Raw genomic sequence first — 13229 nt, 5'->3', positions numbered from 1 at the left:
ATCAGAGAGTTGCATGTTCTGACTGTTTTGTCCTGATATTTTTCCAAAAATCTGTAAGTCATCACAAGCAAGAACATCTTCTCTTAAACTGTACAAAAGGTCAGATCAACAAAAACCCTGTCACTCCTGCACAGAGAAAGATCTTATCATATTCTTCATGTAGTCTACAAAAACAGCAGCAAATTTGAAGTCAACTGTTGTGCCTTTTTGGAGCTGTGATTCTAAGCTATGATTTTAACCTGTTGTGAAAACCTTGATACCATTTTAATTTTAATTTTTATTTATGAAAGAAAAGCAACTTACGCTCATGTTTTTGACTCTGTGTATTCATTCTGGAATCAGTTGTTAGCTATAGCAGGTCTGCATGTTACAATGGTAAAAATTGTAAAAAAATATCTGGTTTCACAAATTTACTAAGAGTTGGTGATGGTAATGTACTATAACAGGTAGTAATGTGGCAATGACAGTAGTGTAAAAAAAAAAGAGTTCTGAGGTAGAAAATTACAGAATGTTTCAATTAAGAAGAAAGATTTGACATTTTTGTGCCTTTATAAAAGTTGACAGTACAGAGACATCAGGGAATTGGGGCAGAGAGATGATTAATGTATCCAAAAACTCCATTATGTACTAGTAAAACAAAAAATGAACTATGGTGCTGAAATGAAATTATGCCACCATACAGCCCTAAATTTAATTCATGCCAGGCTTAGGAGAGAGTTATTTTAGTTTTGTTACTGAATTCCAAATGTCAAAAGCTCAATCATGATTCTGATTTTCAATAAAGACTGATCAAAGCCCAGCTGATACAGATGGCTTTTCCGGCAGTGTTTTGATGAAAAGAAAAATCCCCTCTATGCATACTGTCCCTCTAGCATGTCTTTGTGTATGTGTGCACATATGACAACATGGAATGTAGTGTGGGCAGGCTGATAAAGGCGATGACGGGACACTGATTAAAGATGGAGCGTGCTAGTCGATCTAGACGATGACAGAGCCTGGTGTTGACAGAAGGTGGAATGATGGGAGAGGAGGGCGCAGTGTGTTTGAAAAAGCAGGGCGCAGCAAGGCTGCTGAAAGAAATTTTGGCCTTTATGTTAGCAGTAAAGGGCACAAAGAAAAGGAACAAGTGGCCTGTGTTGTGCTGTGACACGTGTTGACACTTGGCACACTGTGCAAACTTTTGACTGGTACTGTGTTATTGTTTCAAATGCTGGTGCTATAAACAAAGTCCTTAAAACAAAATGTATCTCAACAACGGGCCAAATACCAGTGTTACAAACAAATGAAATATTGCTCCTGGTGCCACTCTAACCACTACACAATATTAATAATATCTCCATTATCAGTCATTTGGCAATGGACATGCATGGGCTACAGTCAAGATATTTGACTGGCGCAATACCTAGGCAGTTACTAACCTGTCTTTATTTTCCAACACCTACTCAGTCTGTTCCACCATGTGCATAGATAATGTCCAAAAATAACAACATCAGATATATCTGTAAGCCCCTTGTGAGATCTTTGATCTGCGTTGGATATAAATCCAACCAGGTAGTGATGGGCAGATGAACGTTCTTCATTTCACTGTTATTAAACCAGATCTAGTTTGCTGTATTTGACTGAGCATGAATCATCAGTCTGGATTTGTCTTGGCTTGTAGGCATTACATCTGAACTAAGTGAACTTTTCGCATTGTGTCCTGGGTATGAACCTCTCTTAGCACCCCTGATACTAAGTAGAGCAGCACTATAAGCATAAAACAGATGAGCTTTTAGTGTAATGGTATAATCTACATGCTTAAAAGTACTGTGGTCAAAACCATGGAGAACTGAATATCCTTCAGTTAGAAATCTTATACTGAACAGAGGGTCAACAGAGCCCTTTTCACAATAAAACAACACAAGAAAAATTTTACTGTAAGGTATTAACCCCAGTGGCACCGACCATACCATAAAGGTGCTGTAAAAACTCTCTCCCTCTTTGAACATCCTGCTTAGGTACTGTATGGGTGTAAGTCAGCCCAAACTCACACCAAGACAGCAGTTAATTTACAATGACAAGAGGCTCTTTTCATTCTCTGGGGCCTTGTCTGACCTTAATTATTAAAAGAGGGGCCTTACCACCAGCCCTGCAATGTCCAGTGTTTGATGCCTCTTAAATGTGGCCCTGCTGACAGATTAAGGGCAAAAGCAATATGTGTGCATGTGTGATGCATGTAACATCCCTCGAATGCTGACACTGATGACAATAATTTTTATGAAACAGTCCTGTCAACTGGCCTCTCGTGTGGATGATCTTCACTGATGAAATGTGTACAGAAATATGCACAATCCCACTTAAAAACAAAATCCTTTCATAATGCATCAAAGAAATTGTGGCTTTGGGAGGTATGTGTATGTGTGCTTGCACATCTCTGAGCACAACCTTTGCCACCCATAAGATTTAATACACACTTGGATCAAAGACCTTTAAAAAGTTGATAGATATAAGATATGAGAGTCATTCTCACCCAGAGGTTATAGGATGTCTCCCTTCATTTCAGCAACAGAGCAGTGTGGGTCATTGTTTCATAATCACATGTATGACAGATATAATAAGATAAGAGTTTTATGCAAATCCAGTTTGTTCCAGTGAGAGTCTGGTGTTGGGAAATAATCTTGCAACATGAAGTGCATGAACACGCAAATCTCCAGCTGCTATTCAGAATGAATCTCTGAAAACTGCACTCATACCCACTCCCATTAGTATAAAGTAATAATCATACCTAAATAGAATTATCGTGAGTATACAAACTCAAGATAAATTATGCCACATAAGGGCTAGGTAATGTATAAAATTCTTCAAACTGTTAAATCATTCTGTAATTTGGAATCATTCACATGCAAAGCTGCCTTGCACACATGTAGCAGCTTGGACTAATGCAATATGTTGACAAAACAAAAGTTTAATATCAACATATAAATCCTAACTTAAACACACACACCCATTTCTGTACTCACAGTTGCTTGTGATCGAGCAATATACTCAGCTTCCATTTTTGCCAGTCTAAGGTTGGTGTCCTCCAGAAGCTCCTGAATGTTCACTGTGTGCTTCTTCTGCAATTCAAACTTCTCCTGCTCCATCTGTGTCACAGCAGCATGCAGCTGGAATAACAGATAACTATGTATCAGTCATAGAGCTCTCCCACTGTTTCCTTCACTACTACTTTCATTTCAATTATCATTCACCTTTTCATTAAATTTATATATTCAGACATGCAACATTTTGTTCATTCACTGGGAAAAAAGATGCTCAGTTTAGTGGTTTGTAGGATATTTATAAATTACAGCTGTTAGTGGAAACTTCATTAGAATCTGATTGAGCCCCAAATGTTTGGTTAGCTACAGTTACAGAGCATGAAAACACAATTTACCCAGGGCAAAGAGAATTTATTTTACAGCACTAAAAACCCACAGTAACTTAAGTACAGCATGAAAGGCTAAACTGTCTTCTAACAATATGGCACAGCCTGGTTGCTTGCAGTGTAGTCTACTAGTCCTCATGCTATCAAACTGTCTTCATCTGGCTTAGGGTTGCTTACAGGGGTTTGAGCTGCAGAAAATCCAAACCCTTCAACTCTTCCTCATACCTTCTTCTCCCACTCATTTTTCAGGGAGTCGGTGCTCTGATCAGACATCTTCTTCAGCTCAGCAATCTGTTTCTCTTTGCTTTCACAGATGACCTGGGATTCCCGCAGCACACTTTGAACTGTGGCAGAGCACACACACAACCACACAAAGAAAAGTGAGGCCTTGCCTCAGGGTATCTACATAGATGGACACACACACATATACACAAGTACCCTCACTGATGCACTGTCAGTAAATCAATATCAATAAAGACACTGTTTCGATCATATGGCCAGAATTGCTACTTTTTGCCAAGTTTAAATGTTTTTCACCAAAGAGTGAGAAAGGAGTAAAGAGTAGAAGAAAAAGGAAATGAAGCATGAAGACAAGGGCACACATTAAGTGATTAAATTTTAGAGTGAGCAGCACAGCTGGAGAACATCACTCTACACCAGTGGAGTCTCTTGTGGAATTGTGTCTTTTTGTGCTTTTTACTCTGAGTGTTCAAAGACATTAGTATAAACATCCTTTCAGTTAACCCTATAATCTTGTGAACTCTCACCTTTCTTCTCCAGCTTACGGATCACCTCCTCCGATTCTTTCTGCTTGGCCCGGTACATGCTCTTCATCTCCTCGATCTCACCATTCTTTCGGTCCAGAATCTAAGGAAGAAAGACATAGTGGATAATAATCAAATTTTTTTACTACTGAGAAAGAGCAATTGTTCATATATTGTGATGGCTTTTATTAAAATAATAGAAAAATCTATCATTAGGCAAGTTTGACATACAAAGCTTAGGTGAAATGATGTTTTAAACTACTCGCATGTCTAAAAATACAGTATTGTGACAGACAAGGTAGGGAAGAGGTGTGCTAGCAAGCAGACATACATGTAAAAAATGCAGGATTCACCATTTTAAGAAAAATGTGTGAAATGCAACACATTTAATGCTGTTGTTCAAACTCAAGGTTACACAGTGTGTTTTGATTAGAAATACTGCGTGTTTAGAAAAATTCTACTGGGCATCTTGAAACTGAATGGTAGGTCAAATAAAGAGCACTAACTGTCCAAAGTCAAATATATCAATATTTTCTGTTGCTCTTAAAGGTTGTTTACATCAGTAACTGTGTAACAAACCAGCCCTTCATTCTCAATTATGATAATTTGACAAATACAAAATGCAGCTTTGACACTATTGTATGCTAGGTTATTGCAAACAAAGAGTTAAAATAATAAAAGAACAAATATGCATAACTGTATGACTTGACAAGACTTCATCTTCCATATGTACTTATTATTACATATATCTATTCCTTAGGTGGCTGAGGGCTAACTGAGTGAAATTGCAATTGAGTGAACCACCTGTGCTGAGGTGTGATGAGGTAACTGCATCCGCTTGCTGCAGCCATCTGTGGCCTATTAGTTAAATTAGGCCAAGCTGAGTTGGAGTTCCGCTCTAGCACGGCCCTTGTGTGTAAAAAGTTGATGTATATTACGCAGCTGATCTAAGGGTGTGTTTATTATATCTTTCTAGCATTGTGTTCTACCCAACTGCACTTAGTAGCCAAGCCTGACATCCTCTATATCAATAGGATGAATGGAATGAGGGAGATGAAAGGAGGATGGAACAGCTAGAGCAAAGTCCACAGAACATTTAGGGAAACCTAATTTTTTTCCATTTCACCACCCCAGAGATTCTGCTCTTTTTAGGGGTCCACTAAGAAGGCGATGACACTGTCAGCTCCAAGAAGAGTGCACTAGACAGTGGGAAATGACAGCTTTTAGGGGGGGCATTTTAGGCTTTATAAGAGATCCTAATGCAGGGAGAATCCAGCCTGGCTCGCCATGGCCACAGCCAATACCATCAGCGAATAACGAGAACTAAACTGGAGAAGAAAATACAGTTACTAAAATCTGCAGTTAGAACATTCTTATACTTCTGGACATGAGAAACAGAAATTACTTCACAACAAAAATAGAAAAGCAAATGAACTCCTCTTAAACCAATTACATTTAATGGTCACCCTTTAATGTTTCCTTTCTTAAGTTTTACTGTTAATTTCAGATCATTTGCATGTAAAGCAAAAGAAGTAAAGCTGTGCTTCTTCAAATTAGGTTACTAAATGTTTCAGAACTACACATGTTACTTACTCACAACCATTAGCATACAACACTTTGGCCTCTTCTGTGATTACTCTCTCCATTTCAAGTATGGGGACAATGACCAGTAGTCTTTCAGCAGCCTATACATTATTCATAAGGAGACTAATTAAAACAAAACCTAGTTTACACACCTTCCATCACGCTCATCAAAGTGCACCCCAGAATTACTCTCCTTTAAAGCCATTAGAGGGAATACTTGGTAAAATTCTGGGGAAATTAAATTGGACATAACTTGCAATCTGTATGTAATTAAAGAGGGAGAAAGGGAGAGAGAGAGAGCTGTCATCCTGTCTCTTGTCAAACACAAAGACGCCACGGGCATCTTGAAGTGGGAAGAAAAGTGGAGTGTTTTTCTCTGTTTTATTAAAAGCTTCTGTGGCAGCAAAAGCAAGTCATACTGAGGACGTGACAGATCCCAGGTGCTTGATCTGCAGCCTGATGGGCACCTAGTGTGAAATAAACCTGCTTTACTGCTATTTTCACCAGCTAACAAAGAGCTTTGAAGAGATTATTACTCGTGGCATGAGGCGATGAGAAGAGGAGAGGCTCATTTCTTTCCTTTTCATTAGTGACCAAATAGAATCAAGAGTCAATGACAGGCATTGTAACACCGGTTAACTCGTTTTCTGCCTATCGAATGGGCCCAGAAAATCTTTTATGTGTTATTTCTCAAGGTGGTAACTACAAAGACTCTGCAAATGATTAGGACTCACACAGTGGACATTATACTGGTACAGGCCTAGCTTAGGTCCAATATGATTCTTGTCACGGTTACTTTTACAATACAATTTTATGCCAAATGCAACCAAAGAAAAGCAGTAGTTGTCCAGAATGGGATTAAACCATGGTCAGGTTAGACACTTCCCTTTCATACTCTTGACTGTCCAGTTCAATGTTGGATGTGCACTACATACCATAACGCACAACTGAATCTTGATTGTGCTTCAAGCAGTATATGAAGTATGTTAACAGAAATAATTTAAAGAGTAGTTTTGCTGTTTTCTGAGAATATATGATTGTAAGAGTATGATTCCATTTATTAAAAATGTTTCCTATTTATGTCACTTTCAAATTACAACTGCTCAATTCACTGTCATGTGGCTTCTAATGTTACTAAAGTCAGTGTTATTATAAGAAATTGTTATAAATTGAACTTTTGCAATTACAGACAAGCTACAACATATACAGCTATTGCCAAACTCTGCAAACTATAGCTAAAATCATATAATGGTGAAATAATCTACTGTGGTAGTGTGTGCTGGCCACCTTCAGTTTTCATTCTTACTTTCTCAACATCTGCATCATGGCTCTGCTGCATCTTCAATTTCTCCTCCTGATGCTTGGCCTCCAGTACTTTAATCTTCATCTCAATCTGGAAATACACAGAAAACCAAACCTTCTGTGAAATGCTTTTAACTTTCTACTTATTTTGTTTAAAAGTAGATGAAGGATAAAAAATTAATTATAAAGATTTTGCTGAAGGAAGTTAACTTTATTTAGAAAGACGCTTTGGGATAAACATCATATAGAGCGACAGGATAACAGAGAAAACATAAATCTAGATGAAAGAAGATACACTCTGCCCCATGTTACACACAAGGCACAGCTGATGATGAAATAAACCACATTAACATTTAAAAATATTTATCCATGCATGGAACTTCAAAAACCTGTGTGAAGCTGAAATGTGCTCACCTGGGTGTGAGTTTGTGCACGAGTATATGTTTACGATAAAAACTTCAGTTAGTCTATAACAAGGTGAAAGCCTGTGTGTTTGTCTGCGTATACATGACAAGGTAAGACAGCTTTATTTATACAGCACACAGAGGCAATTTAAAGTGTTTTCAAAGGCATAAAACTAGAATGACAATAAAAAGAAGAAGCAATACAAATCAATTAAGACAAAATAAATGGAAAACTGGCAAAATGAAAATAGGCAAAGGTACAGTAAGGCAGACACAAATAGTGCTATTATAATGTAGTCTCAGTCCAAAAAGCCATTTACCTTTAAAAAGTGTTAAGCTGAACCAAGACTTTTTCAAAAGAAAGTGGGGAAAATTAGTAATACTGAAGAATACAGGTACTCTTTATTCAGACAGGGCTTATCAACTGCAGTTAAACACAAAAAGTGGCTGTTTTCATTTCATCAAAGTATTTTCAGGGGATAAGTTCGACATTGTCATGTGCAAGTTGAAACAGATCTCTCTGAGCTAAAGGGCTTCCCAGTCTTAGTCAAATAAAACCCCCATGACTAACTATAAAACAATCCATTTTCATCTTCTGCAGTTTTTTCTATACAAAATGAGTTAGTCATTTGTCTCTACTGCATAATACTGATCATATCTCTAACAACACAATTTACAAACATTTAAAATTGTAAGAAATACTTGTAATTGACTAATAGTCTGATCATTTCTTTGTTGTGTTGTGCACAGTCACAATAGGCAAAGAACAAAAGAAAAATTAAAAGAAAGTCTTAAGGGTCTGTAAGATTGATTACACACTAGAAAATCCTCTGTTGAGTCCTTTTCAGGCCTGGAAGTGGTGCTAGAAAAAATAGCATATCAGTCATAATACACTTAACGACTCATTTTGCTGATATATTTTGTAGACCCTTGTTTGTTATTTTTCTTTCTTTTATTGTTTTCATTTGGCCTGCTCTACATCATATTTGCCTCTTAAAATAATGTCTTCCTCAGATGTTTCAGCTCACAAACACATAACACATGGAAATACAAATAGAACCTTTGACAGAAAGCTGACTGGGTTTTTGCTTTGATGTCAGAACTAATGTTTAGCCACTGTCTGTTCTGGTGTTTTAATCAACCCTGCAGCGGGGTGATAGTTCTTCCTTTGTGAGCGTGGTTGTGTGTGTGAACATGTCAGTGGTTAAAAACATCCTTAGGTCAGCTCTTGTTTGCTGTAGTCATCAAAACAATTAGGTGGAAAATTCCCACGACATTAGTTGACACAGTCAAACCATCTTCTCTTGGTATAAATCAAAGGAAAGCAACTGTGATGTTTAATTTACAGTATGACTGACGTAAAATATATTGGCTGACAATATAATAAAAGCATGGATGTTAGAAATGTGTGTGTTTCCATATGCTTGGTGATTAAATAGTGGAATTTATAACGACCAGAGCATAGATTTAGTTCACTTATAGTTTCAGCCTTGATAAAAGTAAAAGCCCAACTAAATAGAAATCTAGGTGTCTCTTCTCATTAATAATCATCATTTATATGCTGTACTGTTGACAAAACTTTAAGCATTGCGATTTTTATCTTGATTTATCACCATTTCTTGTGCAATTGAGGGGACCACAGGAGACCAGTCAGAGTAAAGAGCAAAAAAAAAAAAAACAAAAAACAAAAAGTGTGAAAAATACATACGGATAGAGAGATGACTGAAAAGCAGAAGAGTGATTGAAAAGCAGAAGAGTAAGTGGAGACCTGATTCTGCCGACACCTCAAAAAAAGAAAAAGAAAAGAAAAGCACATGTGGGGGTGTCATTTTCTCATCCTCTCTTCAAATGCTCTTTGGAGAAAGTTTGTCAAACTAGATCAGGGGCGTTTGAAACTTGTTTATAAAGGCGTCAGTGTATGAAGGAGGAGGATGAATGTCGTACACCTAAGGCTTTCGAGATGTCTTCAATCAGCCTGACTGGGTGGTACAGCTTTTTTCCCTCTTCTCTTCTTCAGTTGTAGCGAGTGCTGTAAGATGCCATGTTTCCTGACACTTCGCTCTTGAAAGGATGAGACGGTGGGAGGGAAGGAAGGAGGTATAAGAGAGGGAATGCAAGGAGATGGAAACTGTTGTTTTTTCTGTTCACAAAACCAGCACAGGGTCAAGGCCTTCTTCCTCAAGGGGATGTGTTCACAAATCGTCTGCTAACAGTTGGGGTTCCACAAAGCAAGGTTGTATTTGTGCTTCTTCTTCTTCTTGTAAGACATCTACAAAGTCCTGGGGCATCTTTCATCCTCAGTAAACACAGATGCTCTAGGATAGTCAGTATGCAGCATTCTGCTATTTGAGGAACAGATAGATGCCATTTTCACATTCTAACTAAAGTTAATTTACTATAGTCTGTCCAGATAGCAAGGGACAGCAAGCTGGACAAAAACCTTGGCTAAAATTGATTCTCTGACATGTAAAAAAAATATAATTTAATAGTTTTGAGAGTAGCTGTAGACACAGAGTAAATAAACAGATTATTACTTGAAAATGCTAATGTGAATATATCAAGTACATAAGAATCAGGGACGGAAATGCTTCAAATAGTAACTTTATGGAACACTGTGGGTCCCTCGTGTGTTTCAGCCCAAAGCAACTTCTTAAAAGCCAAACTACAGAACTGGTCCCCTTTAAACTACTAAGGCTCACTGGCTTGCTCTAGCTTTGAAAAGTGATCAGATAAGACAGGCTATGGCTCTCTAAATAAAAGACTGAGAGCTCAAGCCCTACCTCAGAGGATCCACACATTAGAGAGACTGCATCATTATGGCATTGGAAAGCAATGGGGTCTGATCCCAAGTGAGGGGCTTCTGACCATTAGAGTGTGACTCCTTGACATTAACACACACATCTACCATGCTCTGCCTGCTGCCAACAAGCCCTTAGGTCAGGTACCAGAGGGATAACTGGAAAACAGAGCACTCACTCTAAAAAAAGACAGGGTGCTTTAATCAGCCTGTCAGTATCTTCTGTAATCCCATGACTTGGCCCCATGGCTTAGCCTGACTCATCAATTGTTATTTAATTGAATTTCCAAATAAAGACCCAGCCCTCATAATGCTGAGCACTGCAAGTGTATGCTGAAGGATTAGCAGGACTTTGCTGCTCCTACAAGACATTTTCCACAACTCACTCATAAGCAAACACACTGTGTAAGCTAAGCGACTCAAAGTAATGGCATCTTGTGGTGAAACTTCTCAGCTGCCACTCATTGTTCCATAAGAAAAGAGCAGTCAGCATTCTTATCAATGCAGTCTGTAGCTCAGTAGGAGGATGAGCCTGGTGTGAAAACTGAAATATTGGATAAGCCACTGCCATCTAAATGACATGTGGCATGTATAATGCTTTAAACCTGGGTAAATTTTCAACTAGGCTTTGGGGATTAAAGGGAAGTGATGTCACTGTGATTTCCTAGACTGAACCTAGAGAGTCACACAATAACAGATTTGGACAACAGTTACAGTTATACAAGAATGTGTAATGTAACTATTGATTTGATCACTTGGGCCACTTCTAAATTGAAGCACCATTCTTAAGTTCCTGAAATCCACCAACTCTCTTTCATCTGCTGTTGGTGACTCAAGATGCAAGATCAGCAAGGAAGTCTTAAATGATAAAAACACAAAAGAAAAAAAAGAGGCTTTTCAACAGCATGTGATCAACCACAAAAAATACATCCAAAGTATCGGGCAAAATATAAACTAATGGAAAGTGAATGGAAAGTTAAGAGATCACCAACTGATTACAGCTCACCCAGAGGGAGACATGAATGTATAATGCATCAGTGCATCAATGCAGTGTTGTGGATGCATCTCACTAAAATGACCGCAGTGACCTCTTTATGTCTTGGAGGAACTGATTGGAAAGCCATAATACACACATGACATCTTTCAATAGTGTTTCAGTTATGTTTCACCACACATTTCTCTGAAAGTCGAATTTATATCCTATCATAAAGCCCATACAATAGAAATACAAAGAACTTTGCTCTCTTCCATTTTCTGTCTTTCGCTAATCTCTTACTGCTTGGCTAAATGTTAACCTTATAACATTAAAATTTATTACAGAGCTACTGAATTGTATTGCATTAGTTTACTTTACACAGGTATACCTAAAGTAAAGTTAGTTTAGGGGTTAAATATGGTCTTTTGAGATATGATAAATTTATATTCCTACCACACACAGCTGTATAAAGCCAGTGAGCTAGTCTGAGGCAGGATCAAACAGCATGGGACACTGCTTTAATGTTTTCGTATTGGTGTACATTCGATATCAGCCCACAGGTAGACTGGCTGACTGGAATGATGCGTACAAGAGTGAGTGTCCACGCATGTGAATCCTTTTTCAGCAGTCACAGTCTTTGTTTTTGACAGGTCAATAAGCAAGACCATTCTTGTCCATCATGTCTCTTCCTTTCACTTTCTTTTTTGCTCTTTTTTCCCCTCCATTCTGAGCCTTCTCCTGCTGAAGTCACTCTGACTGTCTGGAGCGCTTTCCCCGAGCAGACATGAAAAGCCATGGCTATTACAGCCAAGTCATGCTCAGTTTTATATTTAACAGTGCGAGTAAAAGCGACTGGTGGAGGGAATGAGTGGTGGTTCGGGAAAAGCAGGGAGGTGCAGAGGGGACTTCAAAGCATGCTTTCAGAATGGGATTTTCAGCTTAAATCCACATAAGGAAAAAACTGTCATCACTGGGAGCCTGTATTATTTTTGTCTTCTAAGAGGAATGCTTGCCTCGGCCATTTCAACAATACAGACCATGCACAAGGATGTATGTACATGGCTGTGGGGGTGTCTAATGCAATAAAGCAGCCAAGGGAGTGCCAGCCTCTGTATGTATTCAACACTTGCAAACACTGAGGCCACTGAATGTGAGTAGCAAGGATTTAAGGCTTAATAGAATGGATATAAAGCACAGTCTCAAAAATAACATACTACTTTTCAATATGCAAGGAAATGACATTGGAATTATTGAAATATTCTGATATTTATCACAGAAAGATGCTTCCAGGGACTACTGGGATATATAAAGAGCTTTACTGTGGTGCATACCTCCTTGCTCTGTACAGGCTGTAGGCCCTGATCATCAGCCAATGCACTGTTCTTCCCAAAGCTTGACTTAAAAATCTACAGAGAAGAAAGAATAAAGAGATTAGTTGACAAGTAAATCATAAAGTTCAAAGACATCATATTTGTCTATGTAACAATATATAAACCCACAATGGACACTCTGACAACGTACCGGAGACAACGGAATGGGATTTTCTCGCAAATACCTGGGGTTTTCAATCTGAAAGAGTAAAGAGAAAACTTTAGACCACTCTTCCTCTTCTTCCTCTCCTAACAAAGCCTTACTACTACCAGATTCTAACCTCCACCCTCAGTTTGTCATAAACAATGTGGGAAGCACATCAAAAGCCCGGTGCTGTGGCTTAAGTCTCTTCCGTCAACTCGTCTGTTTAGAAAGAGAGAATGCGTCAGGCTACTTCAAGGCATTGTGTGTGTGGCCGGATCAGTTTCCGCTCTCAGGTCCCCTTTACGTTCCCGACATGGTTCTTTTGTCAACACTTAGGACCCATAATCCGTAAGCTATCCCCAGTCCAAATACTGTCACATGGTGAAACAAAAGTGTAGGCTATGCATCCTCACTGTGAAACACTGTGTCCTTTGATTATAACAAGGAACAGAAGGTACGAAAAAAAAGAGCAAACCGGTTAACC

The 13229-nt window shown here is 38.5% G+C and overlaps 1 protein-coding gene across 6 annotated transcripts in view; it reads right to left on the bottom strand.

Moving 5' to 3' along the window:
- The window catches only part of cep112 (centrosomal protein 112), an 83246-nt gene that overhangs the window by 58925 nt on the left and 11092 nt on the right, over nucleotides 1-13229 (bottom strand). For 5 of the 6 annotated variants that reach the window (XM_026324629.1, XM_026324632.1, XM_026324633.1 and 2 more), the window contains exons 7-12: nucleotides 12752-12799; nucleotides 12562-12636; nucleotides 7058-7144; nucleotides 4171-4270; nucleotides 3629-3747; nucleotides 3000-3143 (exon numbers count right to left, since the gene is read on the bottom strand). In XM_026324629.1, coding sequence (XP_026180414.1) covers nucleotides 3000-3143; nucleotides 3629-3747; nucleotides 4171-4270; nucleotides 7058-7144; nucleotides 12562-12636; nucleotides 12752-12799 — 573 coding nt within the window. The remainder of the gene's footprint in view (nucleotides 1-2999; nucleotides 3144-3628; nucleotides 3748-4170; nucleotides 4271-7057; nucleotides 7145-12561; nucleotides 12637-12751; nucleotides 12800-13229) is intronic. The other variant, XM_026324631.1, reaches the window with a different exon arrangement.

Source organism: Mastacembelus armatus, chromosome 8, assembly GCF_900324485.2.
Source record: "Mastacembelus armatus chromosome 8, fMasArm1.2, whole genome shotgun sequence".
NCBI classification, from domain to species: domain Eukaryota; kingdom Metazoa; phylum Chordata; class Actinopteri; order Synbranchiformes; family Mastacembelidae; genus Mastacembelus; species Mastacembelus armatus.
The sequence above is the reverse complement of the archived record's forward strand: the minus strand, read 5'-3'. Positions and strand labels throughout refer to the sequence as shown.